This window comes from Lissotriton helveticus, chromosome 3_1, assembly GCF_964261635.1.
Source record: "Lissotriton helveticus chromosome 3_1, aLisHel1.1, whole genome shotgun sequence".
NCBI classification, from domain to species: Eukaryota; Metazoa; Chordata; class Amphibia; order Caudata; family Salamandridae; genus Lissotriton; species Lissotriton helveticus.
The window spans coordinates 92806166-92831541 of record NC_136061.1 but is presented as its reverse complement, the minus strand read 5'-3'; the positions used below and the strand labels follow the sequence as shown (position 1 = coordinate 92831541).

General features: G+C 49.2%; 1 protein-coding gene across 1 annotated transcript in view; it reads left to right on the top strand.

Annotated features, from left to right (window-relative positions):
* The window catches only part of METTL16 (methyltransferase 16, RNA N6-adenosine), a 513950-nt gene extending 503150 nt beyond the window's left edge, over nucleotides 1–10800 (top strand). The window contains exon 10 of the mRNA XM_078679306.1: nucleotides 8649–10800. Coding sequence (XP_078535432.1) covers nucleotides 8649–9269 — 621 coding nt within the window. The 3' untranslated portion in view covers nucleotides 9270–10800. The remainder of the gene's footprint in view (nucleotides 1–8648) is intronic.
* Nucleotides 10801–25376: the final 14576 nt, after the last annotated feature.

Below are 25376 nucleotides of genomic sequence, written 5' to 3'. Positions count from 1 at the left end.
GTATAATCTAATGATGAGAGAACAAATTTTGAACAATTGTCAGAACCAGTTGCTGCACCAGCACCTTGTTGATTCAGATCTGACCTCTCCCCAAGAATTGGGAAAGAAGGCAGACAAATGGGTCAGGACAAGGATCAAGCAGAACCAGAACCAGAACCAGGGTGGTCAGAAGAAAGCAGACCAGAAGGGTAATGTTAAGAATGAGCAAAATGACCAGAAGTCTTCACCAGGTCCCCAACAAACCAAAGAGGGTGGGGGTCAGGCTTCCCAGAAGAAGAAGACTCAAGAAGGCCAGTCAAAAAGGTGGTGCCAGTACTGCAAAAGTAAATCTCACTGGTTTAGTGAGTGCACCAAAAGAGGAGGAGGACAAACTCCTGCCACTACAGCTCCTAAAGCAACTGCACCCCCTAGTACAGTCAGTAGTGGTAGTGTCACTCCCAAGGCATTAGTTGGGTTAACCTTGGGTACTGAGGGGTCTGACAACTTAGTTGGCACACTCACTCAGGCTGTCCTTGTCTGTACAGGGGATATGGATATGTCCCCTGAAATAAGTCCCAATACTTTGGGCAAATACAGGCAGACACCTTTGATTAATGGCAAGATGGCTCAGGCCTATAGGGACACTTGTGCCAGTGTCACCATGGTGACACCTAACTTTGTGGACCCTGGACAGATCATGCCAGGTACTGATTTCCTGGTGACCAATGCCAGCAATGTCACTACTAGTCATAGTGTGGCAATTGTGGCTTTCTCCTGGGGTGGAGTGAAGGGACAAAAGAAAGTTGTAGTCAGTTCAGACCTCCCAGTTGATTGTTTGTTGGGCAATGATTTGGAGTCATCACAATGGTCAAAAGTGGAGCAGAGGACTCACATGGAGATGTTAGGCTTGCCAGCACATGTGCTTGCTGTGACTAGGTCACAGGCCAGAAGATGCCCCACTGAACAGGTGCTGGATCCTGAAACTATGGACCAGACACCTCCCAAGAAGAAGAGCAGTAAGGGTAAGGCTTTGCCTTCCCCCTTGCCCCAGGTTGAGGATCAAGTCTCTGAGGAGGCTGATCTAGAAGAGCTGAGGGAAACTGAGCCTAAAGAGCTTGAACTTGATCAAGTTGAGTTTCTGGGCTCAGGGGGACCCTCCAGAGCAGACCTGGGGAAGGAACAGTTGAGCTGCCCTTCCCTTGAACCCCTCAGACAGCAGGCTGCTGCTGAGGCTGCAGGGAATGCCACAGGTGCCCACAGGGTATACTGGGAAGATGGACTCCTGTACTCTGAGTCAAGAGACCCCAAGCCTGGTGCAACCAGGAGGCTGGTCATCCCCTTGTCTCTGAGAGGTTTCCTTCTCACCTTGGCCCATGAGATTCCCCTTGCAGGTCATTTAGGTCAGACAAAGACTTGGGACAGGCTTGTCTCACACTTTCACTGGCCCCATATGAATGAGAATACCAAGGAGTTTTGTCGCTCATGTGTCACTTGCCAAGCCAGTGGTAAGTCAGGTGGCACAACAAAGGCCCCCCTCATACCACTACCTGTGGTGGGGGTTCCCTTTGAAAGAGTGGGGATTGACATTGTTGGTCCAATGGAACCCCAGACAGCATCAGGTCACAAGTTTATACTGGTGGTGGTGGACCATGCCACCAGGTACCCTGAGGCTATTCCCCTTAGGACCACTACAGCCCCTGTAGTGGCAAGAGCCCTAGTTGGAGTGTTCTCCAGAGTGGGTTTCCCTAAGGAGGTCGTTTCTGACAGAGGTACAAACTTCATGTCAGGATATCTGACTGCCATGTGGAAAGAGTGTGGTGTGAACTACAAGTTCACCACACCCTATCATCCACAATGCAATGGGCTTGTTGAGAGATTCAACAGGACCCTGAAAGGGATGATTCATGGACTACCTGAACCTCTTAGGAGAAGATGGGATGTCCTGATCCCCTGCCTCTTGTTTGCTTACAGAGAGGTCCCACAGAAGGGGGTTGGCTACAGCCCTTTTGAGCTTCTGTATGGGCATCCTGTAAGGGGACCCCTGTGTTTGGTGAAGGAAGGATGGGAGAGACCTCTCAAAAAGCCTGCAACCAACATAGTGGACTATGTACTTGGTCTCCGCTCCAGGATGGCTGAGTATATGGAGAAGGCATCTAAAAACCTTGAGGCCAGCCAGGAACTTCAAAAAGCTTGGCATGACCAAAAGGCTGTACTGACTGTGTACCAGCCAGGACAGAAGGTGTGGGTGCTGGAGCCAGTGGCCCCAGCAGCTCTGAAAGACAAATGGTCTGGGCCCCACACCATCATTGAGCAAAAGGGAGAGGTTACCTACTTGGTGGACCTTGGAACTCCCAGGAGCCCTCTCAGAGTGCTCCATGTTAACAGGCTCAAGGCATATGTTGACAGGAAGGACATGAGCTTGCTCATGGCCACAGATGAGGGACAGGAGGAAGAGAGTGACCCTCTCCCAGACCTGCTCACTCAGAATCCTGATGATGGGTCAGTTGATGGTGTTGTCTTTTGTGGCAGCCTCACTGAACATCAGCAACAGGATTGCAGGCAAGTTCTGCAATCCTTTCGACATATGTTCTCTCTGACACCCAGCCAAACTGATTGGTGTACCCATGATGTTGACACTGGAGACAGTCTGCCTGTCAAGAGTAAAATCTACAGGCAGCCTGATCATGTTAGAGACTGCATCAAAACTGAAGTGCAGAAAATGTTGGAACTGGGAGTCATTGAGCCCTCAGATAGCCCTTGGGCTAGCCCAGTAGTTCTAGTGCCAAAGCCTCACACCCAGGGTGGTAAGAGAGAGATGAGGTTTTGCGTAGACTACAGAGGCCTCAATGCAGTCACTAAGACTGATGCCCACCCAATACCAAGAGCAGATGAGCTTATAGATAGATTGGCTTCTGCCAACTTCTTAAGCACATTTGATTTGACAGCTGGGTATTGGCAAATCAGGTTAGCTGAGGAAGCCAAACCTAAGACAGCATTTTCTACCCCTGGAGGGCATTATCAATTTGTGGTAATGCCCTTTGGACTGAAAAATGCACCTGCCACCTTCCAAAGGTTGGTGAATCAAGTCCTCACTGGGCTGGATGACTTCTGTGCAGCTTATCTTGACGATATTGCTGTCTTTAGCTCCACCTGGGAGGATCACCTGGTCCACCTGAGGAAAGTGTTAGAGGCCCTGCAAAAGGCAGGCCTCACTATCAAGGCCACCAAGTGCCAGATAGGGCAGTCACAGGTTGTATACCTGGGCCACCTTGTAGGTGGAGGCCAGGTTCAGCCACTGGAGAGTAAGATACAGGCCATCAAGGACTGGACTCCTCCAATCACCCAGACTCAGGTTCGAGCTTTCTTGGGCCTGACTGGGTACTATAGGAAGTTTGTCAGAAATTATGGGTCCATAGTGACCCCCCTTAATGACCTGACAAGCAAAAAGATGCCAAAGAAAGTTCAGTGGACAGCAAGCTGTCAGAAAGCATTCAATGACCTAAAGCAGGCCATGTGCACAGCACCTATCCTCAAGAGTCCAGATTACTCCAAGCCATTCATTGGCCAAACAGATGCTTCTGAGTTGGGTGTGGGAGCTGTTCTGTCTCAACTGAATTTTGATGGTAATGATCAGCCTATTGCTTTCATTAGTAGAAGGTTGACACCCAGAGAGAAAAATTGGTCAGCTATTGAGAGGGAGGCCTTTGCTGTGGTCTGGGCCCTGAAGAAGCTGAGGGCCTACTTGTTTGGCACTCACTTCACCATTCAGACAGACCATAAGCCCCTCTTGTGGCTAAATCAGATGAAGGGTGAAAACCCCAAACTGCTTAGGTGGTCCATTTCCCTACAGGGGATGGATTTTACAGTGGAGCATAGACCTGGGACTGGTCACAGCAATGCTGATGGGCTCTCCAGGTATTTCCACTTAGAGCAAGAAGACTCACCTGGTCAAGGTTAGTTTATTGTCCCAAAGTTTGGGGGGGGGTCATGTAGGAGAGTAGGGTCTGCAATCCTATGATCACCCAGATTTTTTGCTTTTTGCTGCACTGGTTTACGACTTTCCCTGGCTGTGGGCCTGCTAATCAGACCCACAGCCTAGCTGTTCTCTCTATCCAAATTGTACTCAGGTACTGAATTGGCACTGGGCCCTCTCCAAGTCCCTGTACCCAGGGCTGAGGTGCACCCAGAAGTCTCCCAGGGGCTGAAGCATGTATTATGCCACCCCTGGATTGACTAACTAAATCTGACACAACTGGCTGCTTGACAGCTGGGGCAAGGTGGTGTAATCACCCTTTGCTTTAGATGTAGTATACCTATATCTAACCCTAAAATGGACACACAGATCTCCTATCAGTCACTCCTATGGCAGGCCTTAACAATCCTGAAGGCAGAGTGCTTGGAATCGTGTGAGATGGTGCTCTAGCATGAGCTGAGCCTGTCTGCGGCTTTCGGGATCCATCCCTTAGCCGTTTCCATGATATCGCATACCATATACTCTTAAGTGCATTATAATCCTCGCGGTTATGTGCCAACTCTGGTATCGCTTTATCAAAACATGTCGAGTAAGGTGTCATACGAATTGGAATACTAACCCCTCGCCAATTCTGGCGACGGGGTTAGCATTCCACCCTTCTAGAGGGACACGACATGCCTGTAACCTATAACCTGGTTAAAAGTCAGACAGAGCCTTAGCATCCACAAAATGGATGCTGCCACCGAGACACAAGTCTGCCCTCCTGCTGCTGGGAGTCCTCCCAGAGCAGGAGATAAGGACAAAGGGTTTCCTGCCAGGGGCGGTGCCAGCACCGTCCCAGACAGGGTTTTGTGTATTGTAGGTAGGCAGGGCTTTAGAGGAAGGTGACTGCAAGTGGCACCCCGGTGCTCACTGTGCATAGGCCGGCTGAAACCAGTTCCAGGGGCACTCCAGCCCCTGGCCTGGGGAAAGCCCGCCAAGGAAGTGGGTGTAACCACCCCCCTCCTGGTCCCACCCATAGGGCAGGACCTAGTCGCGTGCCAGCCCCCTTTTCCCAGATAAAGGTAGAGACTGGCCCCCTTCCAAATCAGATCATCTTTGGAATCAAGACACGACTTTCTGCGAAAGGACTTCAAGATTTCCTTCTTCAAGATTCTCCCTTGTGACTAAGGAGTAGTCACCCTGCATCCGCAGGCACCATCTAAAGAACACTGCGGTCTGCTGTAAGTCCTTCCTCCGGAATCCGACTGCCCAGCTCGACGAGAACCGGCTTCCCTGGCACCTCTGACCTCTACCCACCTCTACAGCCCAGCTGAGAACCGTGGGTGCGACGAGACCTCAAGGGACCGGCCATCTGCAAGACTGCACGACTTCTTTCCAGCAAGCCCGCCGAGTAATCTACTGGTGAGTGCTTTGGGGTCCGAGAAGCCCCGACTCTGAGCAGCTCCAGCTCCGAAGTGCAGCCCCCCAGCATCTCCACGATCTGCGTGGGGCCCTTCTGCTTTCCGCTGCTCACCGCGTTGTTTGGCTACTAGCCCGTTGGCTTGTGGCCTTCCTGACGACGCCCGACGACATTTCTGCTGCTGGTCTGGTTGCTCCAGACTGGCCCTTGCTCCCTTCCAGAAGAGGAGCACCCCTGACCCTCCTGGTCCACTCAAGACGCCATTTTGAGTCCACCGCGTGGGCTTGAATTAGCCAAGGCTTGTTGCCCAATCCTGGGTAACTTCGACGCCAACGACTTCATCCTTCGTGGGACAGCTCGCACCTCCATCCTGGTCGCCGACAACGCCTCCTGGTCCGAGAGACTGCAGAGCCCAGCAGCGCCCACTCACCTGACTGCGGTGACTTCGCCCGGTGCCATCCTGGTGCCCACTTAATCACTGGCTAGTGATTCAAGAACTTGGTCCCCTCTGCTTTCAGGTTTTCTTCTTCCTTGATCCAGGCTTGGATCCATCGAACTTTCCTTCACTGGTCGCCTGCCAGCAACTTCTTCCTTCCAGGCTCCTGGTCCGGCAACGAGATCCCCGACGTCTTTTCAGACCTATGCAGCTGCAGCCCCTGGGCTAGGTAACTTCGGCACTCCGGTGTCCCAGCATAGCCTCACTATCCAAGGGTCAGGATCCACTGTCGTTTTCTCCCTACCAGGTCGGGTTCGCCCGTGAACACTAACTTTGTGAATTCTAGCTTCCATAGACTTTGTCCCGCATCCCGCGTGAGAGTGCACACTCTGCACCCGAGTCCCCTGGGCTTCCTAGTAGTAATCTAACGATTCCCTAGTCCAGTCCTAGCGATTCCAAAGCCTATTAGAACTGTTACTTACCTGCTAGTAATTCGCATTCCACTTTTAGCGTATATGGTTTTTCGTGCCCCTCGGGCATTTGTGTAACGTGCTAACTTAAAAGTATTTTCGTAAGAGTTTTGTTGTGTGCTTAGCTCCCTGTCTCATAAAGAGCCAGGGTAGTCTTGTTATAAATAAATACACTGTTTATTTTCATAACAACTTGTGTGGTGTCCTTTCACTGGGTGTTCAAGGGGTAATGTGATGGTAAAACAGCTGGCTTAACACGCCCTCTAGAGTCTTAGCCTTAGACTGCTCGTATCCATGCTACTAGGATAGCTGGTCTATAAGGTTGACTTACAACCAATCATCAATAAGGGTTGTTTGGACTGATATATAGTGATCACTAGAATAGTGAGCACTGCACATCAGGCCAACTTCTCACATTGGTCCTTTCTCTTTTCTACCAGACAATGAGAGATATGCTCTTGTGTTGGTTGACGCAAAGTCAAAGTGGGTTGAAGTTACTTTCATGAGTAGCATTACCACTGCTGCTACCATTGCTGTCTTACGTGATGTGTTTAAGAGGGAAGGATTTCCTTCTATACTTCTTACTGATAATGGTACGCAATTGACCTTTTTTGGATTCTGTAGGAGTAAAACACTCATGTTGTTCTTTGTATAATCCACAGGGAAATGGATTGGTTGAGCGAGTAAATCGAATGGTGAAAGGCACTATGCAATTGGCACATAGTGCAGGTTTGTCGGTCCATAGATCTGTCAGCGATATGCTTTGGGCATATCGTACAACTGCAAATAGTATTTTGGGAAAGAGTCAATTTGTAATGATGCGTGGAAGAGAAGCTTGTACCAAATTAGTTCCGTCATTGATGCATGAGAAAACACTTTTAGGAGGCTCAAATACGAGTGAAAGTAAAGAAAATCACAGACGTTTTATTGATGTGGGTGATTGGGTTAAAGTTAAGCCTGGAGGACACAGCAATTTTTTAAATAAATTCAAAGGGCCTTTCAAAGTTAAGGCTGTTGGAGGAAATTGGGTCAAGTTGGTTAATGGCCAAACATGGATTTTGAGACGTGTTGCATTATATCAAAAGCGTTATAGTGGTCATGATGAAACTTTTGAGCGTCTTTTGATGAAGCTTCTGGGTCTGATGAAGAATGTCCAGTTGCAAAGGAGGGAGATGGGTCGGTGGATTCATCTTGTGTGTTGAGGGAGGCTGGGGAAAGAAGAGATCCAGTATATTTGAGTGATTATGTGTTTTAGTTTTTTTTTACATGCATTTTTGTTCTCCTTGTTACTATGTCATCATGATGTATCTTGTATTTCTATGTTTCCTTTTCTGTTCAATCTCAGTTCTTTGTTTTAGTGTAAGATGGGGAGATGTGTTATATTCTATTAAGATACTTTCAGCTAGGCTGGAATGGTACATCTCTGTGATGCATTGTACATTCCAATATGATATCACTTGCTGGAGATCATTGACAAATGGTTCAGCTGTGTTTGGCAGGGACATCTTTTGGGGTCTTCCTCTGAATAAATAGACTCTACTTGAAGGATAATGTCTGTTGCTTCCTTCATCGCATCATAACACTAACACGCCAGGGCATCCAGTAAAAGGAATAAAAGAATCTGAAACTGGTGCCTGAGATGAGGAGTTTCCAGGAAGTATGCCTCATAGTTTAAATGACAAATGGTTGACCACACCTACTCCCAAAAAAAAGGCTTAAAAGAGATTTGTTTTGACCCAACCTCTAGTGTTGATCCATAAAATTCTTCAAGCAGTAAAACTACTCCTACAGATAAGTAAGCATTTTGTTGCTATGGCACTTTCTGCAGACATTCCTCCCTTTGCCATTTGTGTTTGATGTACTGCCCTAGGTGGCACATTTATGCCTAGCCATGGGTCAGCTTCTCACTGTGCCAGTGGAGCCAATCTACACTTGTCTGATAAGCCCCAATCAGGACGAACCCGGTCTTGGGTTGTTTGTCTTCTGTTCCAGGGCGGACATGGCCTGGCAGTTCTGGCTGGACTGTTCGTATTGGAGCAGGGCCAAGACAGATTTGCGTATGGCTGGATCTAGACTTAGGTGGCATGGCAGGCAGAAGTATTATAGTTTGGAATGCTACTCTGAGCGATTGTGAGTAGTTATGCTTTTTGAAGGTATTCCTCCCATCACCTTTTGTGTGTTTCAAACAAGGCTGGCAAACAACACTTCTATTTGTTAGAAACTTCAAATTATCCTCTCTGGAGCAGAACATGGAAAGTTGATTAAATGATCTGTAGGTGGTCTGGTGAGGCTGGCAGAGGTGGTGACATTGCCATGTTAAAGATCATTTTGAGGAAAGCTTAATGTAGTTAATATTTAATAAAGTCAGTTTGTTTTTATCCACGACAGGTCCAACATAAGCATGTTCCCTGCGGAGAAGAAGAGAAAAGTTTGTTTCTGACAGCTGTAGAAAACTCCTGGGTTCACATTAGAAGAAAGAAGAGGGACAAAGGCAGGCAGTTGAGAGAATTGCCTCGAGCTCCCCTGGACCTTTTGCAGGTGGTGGAAGAAGAGAGACATCTTAAGAAGGCATCGAGTCTCAGCCAAGATTTGGAGAAACAAGAGGTTCAAGCCCCCGAGACCAGTTCAGTCACGCAGTCCAACGCCTCTTCAGCTAAGGAAAGCAGCAGCAGTACAGAGGTTCCTTTGCACACAGAGAAGAACTCTGAGAAAATGGAGGAGGACATGAAACATACAATGCCAGAGGGTACACACTCGCAGAGCAGCGTAGGCAGCAGCACTGCAGGCATTGAAACCGATGTATCAGACGTTGTCCGTAAGACTGCTGAAGTGGAGCAGAGTGCTAAAGCCGCTGGTGGACTCTTTCTGTTTAAGTGTTTGATAAATGCGAAGAAAGAAGACTGTGATGTACTTGTGGAGATGCATTGGTTGGAAGGGCAGAACAGGGACTTGATGAACCAGTTATGTACTTATTTGCGTAACCAAATTATGAGAATGGTGGTAAGCTAGCTCCCTGAAGAAAGCATTTTGAGGTTTTCATGCTATCTGATTCAACTTAATAGGGTTATCTCTCTTGTGCTTTTAGGTCTCACCTCTGAGAAGCCACATGCTGTCTGTTGCAAAACACTGTGTTACCTTAGAGTGGGCTTAGATGCCACGCGTTACTTACCATTGCTTGGCTTTATGTCGCTCTTCTTTGCTTGCTTCTAATTCCTCAGCTTTCTTTCCTTCCTCTTCTTGTGATTGTCCCTGCCCTGGAGCATGGACGCAATAATTTGTCCTGCTACTGCCTCCTTTTCAGGCTTTTCTTTTTCCTTTTTGTTTAAGCACTCTTGAGAGTATGTCTGTTTTCCAGTTGTCTCTCATGTACTTCTCCCCAATTTCTCTCCTGCCCAACCATCTGTTGTCCCAAAGCTTTCTCCATCAGTTGTCTGTGTGCTTGCTAGCACAGTCCCACACATCCATGCTGGCTGGGTGCTTGCCCTAGGCTCACCCACCCACTCTCTGCTGTCCATGTTCGTTCCTCAGGCCTTACCACCTACCTTATGCAGTCTGTGTGCTTGCCACAGCCCCTCTTGTCCACCCTCCATCACCCCTATGCTCAACCTCTCCACCCAGATCCTTCTCTCCCTTCTTCTCTCTGTGTTGCCGCATCCCCCAACCTACTCCCGCGTTTGTTTAAAGTGTGGATTTGGCAATGAGGCATGGGGAAAGAGGTCAGGCGAGAGAGAATAGAGAGCATATAGCACGTTTTTTTATTTTTCTTAAAAAGCGCTATGACACATGTACAATTTTCTTTAGACGTTCCACAGCAGTCGCATGGCCAATGTCAGCAATATCCATGCTGTCCAGCATGAACCAAAGGTATTGGTAGAGCTAAAAGATCTCAGAGGTGACACCTATTGGCTGCTCCAATGCCTGTTCTGTTTTTGTTTTCTCCTTTTTGATCCACTTTCAGAGTTCAGTGCCATTGTCTTGTTACTTGGGACAAATGTGTGGGTTTTTCATCTTAGCCTGTTCCACCTCTCCTCCATTTCTCCATGCGTCCCAAATAGTTTTTCCAGATATGAATGAGGGTGGATTTTCTTCCAAAGCAGAAACCTTGCCTGATCTATGCACAGCAGCAGCTCGCCTCGTATCCCTCTGAGAGTAGGGTCAGGCATCTCCTTGTCTAGCGCAAACCAAGATGGAGGAACAGTCAACCTATCATTCATATTTGATAATGTGCAACACAAAGGCTGGCCTGGTAAATACGGAATAGAAACACAAACGGTTACCATTGGAGAAGAACAGCGTATCCCATCCTGTCTGCATTAGTCCTAACCACTCCACTTATGTGCCTGTGCTTTTCAGCCTTTTCATGTTTGTCTCACCACCTCCTTTTCCTTGCTCATTTGACCCCATTAAATACAATTTAAGTGGAGCTAGAATTTATAACTGTAAAAATAAAAGTATTGCAAGCTATTAATACATGTAAAAAACTACAGCCAAATGTAATGAACCTGGAAGCCCCTTAAATAAACCAGATTTTCATAAGTAATTTCTCCGAAAGCCAGTGGAATTCAGAAAGGCATTCTTCTGTCCAGCCTGCTCTTCCTCTTCTGTTCAGGAAACTTGGAAATACATGTTTGATCTTAATCTAGATGTTCACTTGCAGCTAACCTTTCAGTAACTGTAGTGGTTCCTTGCCAGAATGCATGCATTTCGCAGTTGTGAACTAGAGATCGTGCTACCTTGGCCAGAACAACGATGGACGGCCTTGCATTTGTTGTTGATGTAGGGACCAGGTTGTTAACCAAGGTGTTCGCCTTGTTCTGTTTTTCATGTAAGCCAGACATTCAAATGGTTGCTTGTAGACATTGATTGTGTGGTTTGCGCACACTGAAATCCTAGTTACCCAGGGTCTAAGTGTGTGCATATCGACATTGTTCGAAGCATGTGGGCTGCTGAATTCATATCTGAGCATAGATCGCCGCCTAGCGTTGGGTCCGGATGTTTGCACCTTGTTGTCTTTTCAAGGTCTTGGACGGCAGAACAATCTCACCATAAGAGCTCTGGAGACTCCTTTTCAGACCCAGGTTCCTTAGTTTGCAGCTACCTCTAATCGGTTCATTCTCCGCCATAAAGGAGCCAGATAGCTTCAGTACTGTCAACCACAGAACCTCGCAGTTTTCCATTTCGAAAAGATGGTGTTAAGAACTTTCTTCACAGATCAGTTGCTAAGGGTGCCTTAGAGCAGAAAATCAATACAAATGTAGTGTTATTTTGTATTCTGTTGTTGAATGCAGCTCATTGCACTTTGCACATATTTGCTGCCAAAAGAGTTTGAGACTCCTGAGCTCATCACTGGTGGGTTTTCTGCAGGTAAACATAACTCCGAAGCCTTCCTGGTCTCTTATTCTGTTTCTTCTGTCACTGATTTTAACAGTATTCAGGATATCCTGTGTGCAATACTTTACACGCCGCCAGAGTGGAGGTAGCTCATGAGGATGTTTAAATTCTTGTTTCTAGTTCAAGATCCTAAAAAAATAACACTATGTTCGAGGCATGTGGGCTGCTAAATTCATATCTATTGCATTAGATCGCCGCCTAGTGTTGGGTCCGGATGATCGCACATTGTTGTCCTGGAAGAGTCTTCGAAGTATCCTGAGATAGGTGGCTCCTCCCCTGGACTACAGTGCGCATGGGCATCGGCTCCATCCCCAGATTGTTTTTTTCCGCCATTGGGTTCGGATGCGGTCTCGACGTCTCTCTGTCGGAACCGAGAAAACTAGCTTTTTTACAGCCAAAAGGCCTTACATTCATTGCGTCGGTATTGTTTGCGTACGGTCTCGAGTTCTTCCGTCTCTTTGAGTCGGAATCTACGGAGTTGTTTCACTCTTCGGACGTCGAGGCCTTCTCATCGCAACACGACCGCAACTTTTCAGCATGGAGCGGAGCCCGTTTAAATACTGTCCCGTCTGTGGGTCAAAATACCCACATATCGATGTGCACCCGGTCTGTAACAAGTGCCTCTCGCCGGACCACAACGAGGACAACTGCATGGCCTGCTCCAGATTCAGGTCAAAGAAGACACTCAAGCTTCGGCGCGCGGTGCGCCTTGAGGCCAGACAAGCGGCCCCGAATCCAGAAAACATCTTCAGCGACCAGGAAGAGGAGGGCCAGAGCCATCATCTTCAAATTTCACCGCCCGCGACGGACATCGAGGCGGATCCGGAAGACGACGACGGAGTCGTGGGTCAAGGCCTTGAATACGTCGACGAGGTAGGGGACGTCGAAGAAGTTTATGGGGCCGCGGAAGATAGCTCAGGGGACGAGCTATGCCCCGAAGGTTACGCGGATCAGGCTCGGGTCACGGGATCGCCAGTCGGCCTTACCCAAGACCCCGTACCGCAAGCCACGGCCCCGCCTTCAGGCCCGCCAAGGACATACTTGCTGCGCAGCCCGTATCGTAACCGAAACTGAAACCAACGGTCTCGACTACACCTAAAATGGCCGACCCGAAAACGAAACCGAAACTTACGGATTCGAGCGTCCATAAGATGGCGCCCGTCCCACCCAAAACACCAAAACTTGCTGCCTCATCGACTCCGTCGGCCTCCGGTCCACAGAAGTCGATGAAAACTGTCGATTCGACAGTGTCGAAATCGTCGGCAGAGGAGGTTTCCTCTAAAAAGGGAGTTCGGCACGGGTCGACCGGTGCGACGCCGTCAAAGCCCGCCAAAGCCAGCGACAAGACTCCGGTGCCGACTGGGACGTCGGTAGTCGGACGCGTGGTGGAGACGGAGCCTGCAAAATCACACGGATCGAAGGCTGGAAGCTCAACACATCGGTCCAAGGACTCTGTGTCTACGGCTGCAGCATCAACGTCTAAGACTCAGAAGGGCCCTCAAGACGTCGGATCCGAAGGCAAGGTGAAGGCCTCCTCGTCGGCGCCAAGTGCCGCTGTGAGTGACGCGTCCCTCATCGGCTCTTCACTACAGAGAATTCGGGAGAAGGCCTCTGCGACGTCGGCTCCGACGCCGTCGCACCCGAAGCCGATGGACATGCCGGCAAAGCCTGCTGGTAAGCTTCTCTTCCTTCTGCCGCCAAAGGAGGCACCGAAGGCCTTTACGCCAAAAACGGCACCAAAGACATCGGAATCGTCAACGTCTGCAGCAGTTTCAGGTCGACTACTCGACTCAGGAGAAGATTCTGAGCGTTTTATCGACGCAGACACGGGCAAATTGACCCTTTACAAAAGAAAGATCACTTCACAACCAGTGGACTCCTATGTTATCCCACTGAAGAAGAAAAGGCTTGCTCAGGACGCTTCAGCCCTGATGGAACCTATACAGCCTCCTCCTAGAAGGAGCCCAACACCTTCCCCAGAACACTCTGAGGGAGAGGAATATGGAGAAGATGACCAATACACTTTCCCCATCAATGACCCCGATGCACAGCAAGATTCCTATGACGGGGGGGAGGAGCCTAGCTCGCGACCGAGATGGCCGCGCTTTAGCTCGGCTCCGTTCGCCCGCCTGTGTTTTCACATTTATCCTGCTGTAATCCTGCCCCGGGAAGCCCTGTTTGCTGTGTGGTAGTGCTACGACGCCCTGCAGGCACTTACCTCTTGTTCCGGTTCTCCTGGCTGCTGTGGATCCGGTGCAGTGCCCCCGATTGTTTTTGGGAGTCGGAGGCGGACTGGCCTGGATCTTCTTGCCGGCTCCCGGGCCGGACGGAGCCTGCGGGTCTACCCTCCGGGGCGCGGAGGAGGTGGTCGGAAGGCCGTTGTTCGTGTGGGCCGGAGGTCCTTCCTGACCGATTCCCGTGGGGAGGAGGCCTGTGGTGGAGGCGCTGCCTTCCGTGGTCGGAGCTCCTCGTGTGTCCGGCTTGCTCTCCCTTTGTTCTCCGGTCTGGCCATTTTGATTTTGCCGCCCGGACTCGGAGAACGGGACCGGCAGCATTGGGTGGCCGGCAAGTCCCTTTCTTCTGGTGGCCCCTCTTCCTGCCCGGGGTGTTTTGTTGCCGGTCGGCGGGACTTTGTTTGCTTTGCTGCCGCCCCGGCGGAGATTTTCAGCCGCGCTGCCTTGTCGGACTCTCAAAATGGCGACCGACCCCGGGTATCCTGACCGGGCCTGGGCGAGCGCTGGAGGCCCGCCGCGTGGCCCGGGTGCCGGATGCTGTAAAGGTTTTCCTACACTTAAGGAGGTCCTGGACACCCTGCTCTCCTGGCGGCTCTGTGTGACCGCGCCTGTCCTAGCTTCGGAGGTGGTTCCTCGCGGCTGGCCTCCGGGGCCCCCATGGCCGGATGTGACTGTGCCGCCGCGGGGTGCGGCTGGAATTATCCTGGCGGAATTGGCCCCGGCTACGACCGCGTCTGCTGATGTACGGAACTTGATGGAGCCTCCTCCTCCTGCGCTACCTTCTTTTTCTCAAGCCCGGGAGCTGGATTTTGCTTGGCCAGGCCTTCATGACTCTCCCGCTTCCTTTCGGCCGCTGCTGCCCGGCGATGCCTCCTGCGCTGGCCCAGATGGGTCGGTTTTTCTGGACATATCCTTGGACTTGTGCCTGCATCGTTTGCTACACTTCGTGACTTTCCCGGATCTTCCGTGTTCCACTTCATGTGCCTTTTCCGGACTGCCGTTGGATCTTCCCGCTGTCTGTCTCCTGTTCTTCGTAGCCTGGTCCTCGCTGGACCGGACCGTTTCCCCTTTGGACAAACAAGGACAGGGCTGATGTATACTGGCATCTGTGTGCGGTAGTCTTGCACTGGTTTGGGGGGTCAACCTGTCCCGGTATGGTTCTGTGTGACTGACTGGTGCTCCTGGACTTTAACCCGATGTTCTTTGACTTCCCGGGGCCTTGGCTCCTCGACTCAGGCGGGTGGCTGGGTGCTTTTACTCCTGTCTCCCGGCCCTCCCCCGTGTATGTCTGTGTGTGTTTCCCATCCCTCGTTTCCTTCTCTTCCCTTCCCATTTTTGTCTTTTGATTCCGACTTAACTTTGTTCCGCTATATTTCGGGTTCTAATTAGGGCGACAGGCACGCTGCGGGGGGGTAGGCCGTAGCCTTCTGCAGGGGTGCAGGGTGGGCTTTAGGGGTGGGTTGGGGGGTCTGTCTATATTGGGGGGTCTTTTTCCTCCCTTATTTCCTCTTTTTCTGTTCTATGGCTCTTGTGTGTTTCCTTTTTTCGGGACTCCGTCTCCTCCTGTGTCCCCCTGGGGAGTTTCTGTGACTTTCGCATTCCGGTGTGTGTCTGATTGTGGCTCGCTGATAATTCGGTATCGACTTTTTGCTACGTCGCTTGCCGGATTCTATTATCCTGATTTAACTCCTGGGGGTGCGTGGTTTGGTGGGAGTCCCTTCTTTCGTTTCCTTTTTCCCTTTTCCCCTTTTCCCTCCTTTATGAGGGTCCCTTTATTTCTGTTGGGGTGCGTATCGTATTGTCTTTTATTATTTGGGCCTTTTTGATTATGTCTCCTCAATTTGGGTGGGGGCGGCGACGGGTAGGCACGGTTTGATTGATGCCATTGTCGTTTCTTTATATTCCGACTATGTTTATACTCTTCGATAGCTATGTTTGTATGGCCTCTTTTCTCATTCTGTGATCATAAGATGGCGGCTTGCCGCGGCCCCTCCCTGGTTGTTTTTTGCACGGCCCATTGTTCTTCTGTTCCCCCGCCCCGCATTAGAAAATTAACCTTTTATTGTCCTGTTCTTGCTGATTGCTCGATGCCTTTTGTTGTTTCTCCTGTGCTCCTGGTGCCATATCCTGTAGAGAACTTGTTTTTCGTTTACTACGTTATCTACCATGTGGTGGCCAGCCCTCGTGGGTTGTAGGCCCGTATTTGTGAGCTTTCTTTGTACAATAAAGGTTTTCAAAAAAAAAAAAAAAAAAAAAAAGATTCCTATGACGACATAGGTGACCAAAGCACCCAGAATGTGGGGCAGGACCCACAGCCTTTCAGTGCACGTGCATCCCCAACAGAAGATTCTGCAGGTTTTCATGCACTCATTGAACGGGCAGCTGCCAATCATGATGTGGACATGCATGCTGACCCAGTAGAAGAAGACTTTCTATTTGACACTTTTTCAGTCTCTGAAAGGATAGTAAAGACACTGCCTATGCTCAAAGGTGTCCTTAAGCATGCTGCGGACATCTTTAAAGAACCTACCAGGGCGAGGGTGGTCAATCCACGCATCGAGAAGAAGTACAGACCAGCACCTGCAGACCCTGCATACATTCGGGGACAGTTGCCACTTGACTCCCTTGTGGTCGCAAATGCCCGCAAGAGGGCGAACTCCCAAACGACGGGTGAAGCTCCTCCCCCGGACAAGGAGTCAAAAGTGCTGGAGGCAGGGGGCAAAAGGGTAGCTGCGCAGGCTGCCAATTTCTGGCGTATTGCGAATACACAGGCACTATTGGCACGTTATGATAGGGCGCATTACAACATCCTAGAGCAAGTTTTACAACACCTGCCTCTGCAGTTTCAAGAGGGTACCAAACTGCTTGTAGAGGAGGGCATTCTAATCTCCAATGCAGCCATAAAGTGTGCACTTGATGCCGCAGACACAGCAGCTAGGGCTATTAACACTAGCGTCATGCTGAGACGACAGGCGTGGCTCCGCATATCGGGGTTTAAACCGGACATTCAAACAACCATACTCAATCAGCCCGTCAATCCTGATAGACTGTTTGGTCCTGATGTTGACACCACCCTCGAAAAGATTAAGAAAGACAACGAAACAGCTAAGTCTATGGGGGCCCTACAATCACAACAGTTCCGGGGCAACACTTTTCGTCGCTCAGGTGCACGTGGAGTCACCAGAGGACAGATGGGTCAACAGTCACAGTTCTCTAGAGGTGGAGCACAGTCCTCGTACCCCAAGCAGAACAAAGGGGGTTATCGAGGAAACAGCACCAGAGGACGTGGCAGGGGAAACAACAATTCCCGCTCCTCTGCCCCAAACAAACAGTGACTCTCTGTCACTGCCCCCCGACCATTTAACACCTGTCAGGGGGAGACTCCAGCAGTTCCTGCCAGTCTGGACAAACATCACCACAGACAGGTGGGTACGACAACTTGTCCAGTACGGTTATTGTCTAGAGTTAAAGTCCACTCCACCCAACATTCCACCAAGGCAACGGCCTATGTCCGTAGAGCATTTGCACTTATTGCAGCAGGAAGTAGTGGTGATGCTGCAAAAAGGCGCAATCGAGCTCGTGCCAGTGGAGGAGGAAGGCACAGGGGTATATTCCCTGTACTTCCTTATTCCGAAGAAGGACGGATCTCTCAGACCCATTCTAGATCTGCGTCCCCTCAACCTGTATATACTGTCAGAACATTTCCATATGCTTACACTGCAACAGATTCTTCCCTTGTTAAACCAAGGGGACTTCTTAGCAACCTTAGACCTCAAGGATGCTTATTTCCACATTCCACTACACCCGTCCCACAGAAAATACCTCAGGTTCACTATCCACGGCAAGCATTATCAGTTCAAGGTCCTACCCTTCGGAGTGACCACAGCCCCAAGAGTGTTTACCAAGTGTCTGGCGACAGTAGCGGCGCACCTCAGGAGGCAGAACATCCATGTATACCCCTACCTAGACGACTGGCTCGTTCAAGCCAAGTCGGAACAACAGTGCGCCGCGGACATGTCGACTACCATTCACCTCCTTCACGATCTGGGCTTCTCGTTGAACTACCCAAAGTCGCATCTTCAGCCGGCACATGTCCGGCAGTTTCTAGGTGCGACGATCAATACCCTGACGGCCATAGCTCAGCCAAACCAAGTCAGGATAGACAGCATGCAGTCTCTAATCCAAAAGTTCAGACCACAACACTCGCTTCCAGCGAGAGTGTTCATGCAGTTGATTGGCATGATGGCCTCCTGCATCTTCATAGTCCCTCACGCACGTTTACATATGCGTCCGCTCCAGGAGTGCTTAGCAAATCAGTGGACACAGGCTCAGGGACAATTGACAGACCTAGTGTTGGTTACCAGTCGGGCATACGACTCTCTGCATTGGTGGACTCCACACAACCTTTGCAAGGGCCGACTATTCCAGGAGCCGGTGCCACAGATTATCCTGACAACGGACGCATCTCTCCAGGGATGGGGAGCTCATCTGCTCACTTACACAGTGCAGGGACTATGGACGACGCAGCAACAGAAGATGCACATCAACTATCTGGAACTGATGGCAATCTTCATGGCGCTCAAGTCCTTCAATGTACATCTGTGCAACAAGGTAGTGTTAGTCCGGACGGACAACATGACCGCGATGTACTACATTCAAAAGCAGGGGGGCACACACTCGCCACAGCTGTCTCATCTGGCTCAGAGCATGTGGAAGTGGGCCATTCAGAGGAACATTTTCCTCATGGCAGAACACCTCCCGGGCAAGGACAATCAGATGGCGGATCTGCTCAGCAGATACAGCCATCAAATGCACGAGTGGGAGTTACACCCATCTGTACTCCGCCCGTACTTCCAGCAGTGGGGTCATCCGGAGATAGACCGGTTTGCCACAAACGAAAACGCAAAATGCCAACACTTTGCCGCCAGGTTCCCTCACCCACAGTCGCAGGGGAATGCGATATGGATGAACTGGTCAGGCAGATTTGCGTACGCTTTTCTGCCAGCCCCTCTGATACCGCTGGTGGCAAGAAAACTAAGGCAGCACTCGATGACTCTCATCGTGGTTGCTCCAACGTGGGCGCGCCAAGCATGGTACACCACGTTTCTCGAACTCTCGGTGGTGCCGCATCAAAGACTGCGCCTCACGCCCAGACTTTTGACGCAGAACCATGGAGACATTCAGCATCCAGATCCGCAACAGCTCAACCTGGCGATCTGGCTCCTGAAGTCCTAGAGTTTGGATACCTTCACCTGCCTCCAGAATGCATGGACATCATCAAGGAGGCAAGAAAGCCGACTACCAGAGCATGCTATGCTGCAAAATGGAAGAGTTTTGTCATTTACTGTACGGCCAATAACATCAACCCGCTAGATGCATCTATCCCTAACATCATTTGCTATCTGTTACATCTTTACAAGTGCAATCTAGCGTACACTTCCATTCGGATACATCTATCCGCCATAGCAGCTTAGCTTCAGAACAGGCAGCATCTCTCTGTCTTCAGAGTGCCTGCCATTAAAGCTTTTCTTGAAGGCCTAAAACGAGTCATTCCCCCAAGAACACCGCCAGCTCCGGTGTGGAACCTCAATGTGGTCCTCACCAGGCTGATGGGACCACCTTTTGAGCCACTACACTCGTGTGAACTCCAGTTCCTAACGTGGAAAGTAGCTTTCCTAATAGCTATTACGTCACTGAGGCGTGTTAGTGAGCTGCAAGCGCTCACAATCCAAGAGCCATTCATTCAGATTCATCCAAATAGGGTGGTACTGCGTACTAACCCCAAATTCCTTCCGAAGGTGGTGTCACAGTTTCATCTCAACCAAACTATTGACTTGCCTGCGTTCTTCCAAAACCCACAAACGGTGGCGGAAAGAATGCTTCATACTTTGGATGTCAGGAGGGCGTTGATGTACTATATTGACAGGACACAACACTTTAGGAAAACAAAACAGCTTTTTGTTGCCTTCTCACCACAGCACAAGGGCAACCCTATTTCCAAAGCAGGAATAGCCAGGTGGATTGTTAAGTGCATCCAAATCTGTTATCAAAAGGCTAAACGTACCTTAACAATACCCCCAAGGGCGCACTCCACACGCAAATTGGGGGCATCCATGGCTTTCCTGGGAAACATTCCTTTAGAAGACATTTGCAGAGCAGCCATGTGGGTTACACCACATACCTTTACAAAACACTACTGTGTTGATGTGCATTCCAAGCAGCAAGCAGCTGTAGGACAGGCTGTTCTCAAAACACTTTTTCAAGTTTCTGCCGCTGGCACGGGCAACCGCCGATAATGGAGGGACTGCTATATATTCTATGCAATAGATATGAATTTAGCAGCCCACATGCCTCGAACTGAATATGCTACTTACCAGTATGCATCTGTTCTTGGCATGTAGGGCTGCTAACATTCATATCGCCCACCCTCCTCCCCGGTGCCTGTCGCAGCTGCAGACATACTCTTGCATTCAATCATTAGCATGGACATCCTTTACACTTTACACTCCATCTCTGCCACAATGGCTAAAAACAATCTGGGGATGGAGCCGATGCCCATGCGCACTGTAGTCCAGGGGAGGAGCCACCTATCTCAGGATACTTCGAAGACTCTTCCAGGACAACAATGTGCGATCATCCGGACCCAACACTAGGCAGCGATCTAATGCAATAGATATGAATGTTAGCAGCCCTACATGCCAAGAACAGATGCATACTGGTAAGTAGCATATTCATCATCCATGCTCTATTTTTCGATGCCCTGTTTTCCTAGGTGGATCTCTCCCTCTGTTAGGTTTTAGGCATTTAGGAGATGGCAAGTTGGAAGGCCAGTCCTCTCCTGCAGGATTCTCTGTATGTATCTACATTGTTTGAGCTGAATGCTCTTCTATTAATGGGACCTTGGAATTCTTTAAGATTGTATAAAACATCCATAGTATGGCTATGCTTTCCGCCACAAACATTCCCCTGGCCCACACCAGCTCTTGCACATTCTCTCCGAGTTTTATCTTCTTCATTGGTTCAGTAAGAGTGACGGGGTCATCTCTCCTCCTCTAATACTGAGTAGTTCTCATAGTCTGCAGTCAAATTTTAGCTTTTTTTTAGACCTCCTCTTATTGTTTAGCACTTGTGTTGGTGGAACAGCGTCTAAAGAAGCCTCACTTGGTCCAAATTCCCATGTTGTTTACACTGTATGTACACCCCTCTCCCCAGTCTATCGCAGAGAACTCAAAGAGTTAATGCCTTAAACAGCGGAGGTGTGTGCGGGCCACTTGTTTGACAACACCATTGTCTCACTGTCCCAATTTTGTCCAGCCTTGGTGATCTGTTTGAGCGTCCAGGATTCTCAAAACCGTAGAATTGACCACCACTGGCACACCTGTTTGAGCCTGGATCCTAAGATCTTATGCAGTTAGCCTAGCTAGTACCTGTGTATGCACCTGCTGAACCCATATACATTCCTGCTACAAAGTCACCACTGGCATTTCATTACCTCAGTTAACAGTAACATAGTGGTTCTAGCTGTAGTTTTGGCCTTTGTACCTCTTTCGGTAGATTAAATTTGCCTGCCTCACTGTCCTCACTATTTCTGCAGTGAGAAATTACTCCAATATGCGTGCTCATATTATTTATAGCTACTTCCAGGAAAGTTACTCACTCACTGTGGCAGCTCAATTCATTTTATAAACATTCTCGTTCAAGCCTGTAGCATTGATTCTTTTCTGTTTGCCATATTTATATTTTAAGATGGTTTTGAGATGTGACACACAATGACCTTACAGCGAATCCTAGTTATACTCCATGGTGATGTGGTCACTTTTATGGCTAAGAACGGTGTTCTACAGAGAGGACGTGAAGTTGTTGGTGCCCATGGGAAGTCCAACCTACCAGAAGGTGTACAGCCCAGTTAATTTGTTGTTTCGCAGACTAACATAAGTCATGTAAGGAAACCAGTAGCATAACAAAACGTGGCACTGGCTACTTCTCTGAGAGTTGATCAGACATGAGGAGTATCCTCAAACCGCTGCTAGATATCTGAGAGAAGTATTTCTCCCCCTGGACCATTTTGGGTGCAGTGAATGAAAAAGCTGTCAACTCTCTAGACAATCTCTTGAAAGAACTTTTGTAAGATACCATGATTTTTGAGGATGAACAACCACAACCTGTTCACTTCATTTGTGAAGTTTAGATTATCTGAGTTGCTAAACCCCAACCTTCTTAAAGACAGTCTTTGAGCCACTACTTTAGTGTCAAATGAATGAATGAATGAATGAAAAGGCATTTGTAATGCGCAGCTATGCCCAGTGGGCGTCAAGGCGCCTAAGTCAAATAAGAGGCTGTTAGCAGACAGAAACAGAGCTTACTTGTATGCATTAATAAAAAGCCAAGTTTTCAATGACTTCCTAAAGAGGTCGAGGGAAGGCAGTGACTTGATCTCCAGGGGGAGTGAATTCCACATCTGAGGTGCCAGTATAGAAAAGGCTTTGCTCCCCCACCTAGCCTTCTTGGCTCGAGGGGTTACCAGTTGATTAAGCTCACTGGAGCGTAGGCATCTGCTCGGAACGTATCTAGTAAGTAGGGATCCAAGGGCATCAGTCGAGCCTGCAGTTAGAGCCTTATATGTAAGGCAGAGGAGTTTAAACGTAACCCTTGAGGGAATAGGGAGCCAATGGAGATTCTTCCTCGCCAAGGTCATAGATGCCAACCAGGGCAGGGCGAGAGCAAACCGCGCTGCCGCATTTTGTATGACCTGCAGACGCTGCAAAAGGCCCTTGTTGGCCCCGGCGTACAGTGAATTACAGTAATCGAGCCTTGAGCCAACAAGGGCGATCACCACCTGTTTCCGTGCCTGTGGGGAAAGATAGTGGACGATCCTTTTCAGGGTCCTGATGACGCCCCAACAGGTGGCCACCGTTCTGTTGACCTGAAGCTCCATAGAGAGCTGGGTGTCAAAGATGACACCAAGGTTCCTGGCAGATTGTGTGGGTGTGGGGCAGCTACCTAAAGAAGGAGGCCACCACTCACCTGACCACATGTCCTGGTCTTTGCCAAAGACCAGGACCTCTGTCTTATCCCCATTCAGCTTTAGGGAGTTGGAAATCATCCACTCTGCAACAAGTTGCATGCAGGCCCTAAAGTTTGATGCGGCTTCATTCACAGAGTGGGTCAGGGATACCATAATCTGCGTGTCGTCGGCATACGACACTACCTCCATCCCCTGAGATGTTACTAGTCTTGCAAGGGGGGCCACGTAGATGTTGAACACGGTCGGACTCAATGCCGACCCCTGTGGCACCCCACATTGCAAAGACTTAACAGGGGAGAGGTATTCACCTAGCATGACACGCTGCTCTCGTTGGTGTAAGAAGGAGCTCAGGAGACTGAGGGCCGGTCCTTCTACCCCTGCCTCCCTTAACCTAGATGTTAAAGTAAGGGGAGACAGGGTGTCGAATGCTGCTGTAAGATCCAGCAGCACCAGAACGGTGGTTTGACCCAAATCCACTTTTCTGCGGATGTTATCCATGACTTTCGTCAAGGCAGACTCCGTGCAGAAATATATGTACGATACAAGCCTTCGATTCCACCATGATACCCGTCGTCACTTATAGAGGGCCCTGGGAGGTCTGCCTCTTCTGGGGTTTGGGTAGCTGCAATGTATGAGCTCGAGGGTTGGTACCATGTACAGGGGTAGAGGTCTTCGCTCTCTGTGCTCCCAAGTATAAGGCCTCAGCATGTTTTTGGAGAACCATAACTTCATCTGATACTCATGGGCCCCTTGTACATGCTGGGGTGTCAGAAAGCAGATTGCCCTGGCCAACCCTCTCCATATTGTTTATTATTTAATTATCCATTATCTTTTTTTGGGGGCTTTTTACTAGTTTAGTTTTTCTACATGTTGACCTGTTAATACCATGACCTAATCAAGAGATAGACCTGGGTAGAGAAGTGCAATCCAGTTAATTTGGAACGAGACAGGTTTGCTGCGAGAATGGGGTCTGGGTCATAAGACCTCTCTCTCTTTGTACACATTGCAGAGAACTTAGGAGATGCTGCTTAGGACACTGGTCCCTGTGATGCGATGCTGGGAACGGCTAGCGTTGTGGGCTACAGCTTGACACATCCTCACGCCATTCTGCTTTAGTCATTAAGTGGCGAAACAGGGCTTGCATTGGTGTTCCTTTTCATGCCCCCTGGTCGACCCTTCTAAATCTGCCATTGGCCTCTGGTAGCTCTGTCTCAGTAAGACGATAATGCTGCTTGGATATGTCCGGTGGTTTCCATGAATCTATTGTTATTAAGCTTAATTCTTTTTTTATTGTTGCAAAAACCGGCACACAAAGTGGTCTTTGCTCGTTTCCAGGACGAGGCTTGACAAATATCCCCCCATTCATGTTAAAGGGGTAAAAGCTTCTAGCGCTGGTTAAAAAAATAACAATTGTGAGTTTACCAGTATTGGAATTCGTCTTGTATCTGATATATTTACATTTTTATCTCAAATTTTAAATAACACAACTACCTGTACTGCAGGCGCAATCTCAAAGCGTTGAGTAGGCCTATTTGTACGCTTGAATCTGATTGGGTTGTGTGCGTTTCTAAAAAAAAAAACAATCATCTGCATATGTGTTGTTAAAGCACTTGCACCGATGTGTGCGGAACAATCACAGGGCCACCGGCCATTGTGGGGGTTTCAACGGTCCTACGAAAGGGGCGTTTGAGACTCTCATGGGCTTGTACACCTTTGCACAGATCCTAATGGTGTGGTCTCTGCTGCATTGTTAGTATCTGTGCATCGTGCATTGTGTTCCTGGAGGGGACCCTGAAACCTCCTTGTGCATTTCAGGGAGCCCACATCTACTGCTTGCATAGCCTTCGGCGCATCAGCGTGCACACGGTAAAAGGATTCCATTGTGTGCAAATAGCCATCCATATGAGAGAACATCATCTTGGGAATGCATACCTGGTCTGGGTGCTGGTATGTAATGAAAATTGCAAATAGGGACATGTGACTGCTTCTCTAAAACCAATTTAAGGTCTATTGACCCTGGGGGAAACTCTTGCTACAGAATAGGTTTTCTTGAACTACGATTAAAAAAAAGGTTACATTTAATGCACCTTCCAAAAGTCAGGTATGAGCAGTAGTGTATTGCACATGCAAGAGTAAAGAGTTTCACATTTTATAGAACAGGTAGACGACGCAGACCATTAGTCAGGTGAGAGAAATCTGAGGGGTCCTGTGGACATTGTGAGAGCTGATATGAGATCGGAGTCCATTTAACTTCATTAAAATGCAAGAAGCAGAGCGCAGTGGGCCATGTGTCTGAGACATGGTATCTTGAAAACAACTCTTTCCTACAAGGGGCAAGTGCAGAGGCAGAAGAGGATGCTAAATATGGCTTCTTGCCCTGTGTCGGATCCCCATTCTGCACTAGCAGCGTTTTCCAACACTTGAGTTCAAGGGCAGGTAAAGGCTACTCTTCAATTCTAGGGGAAA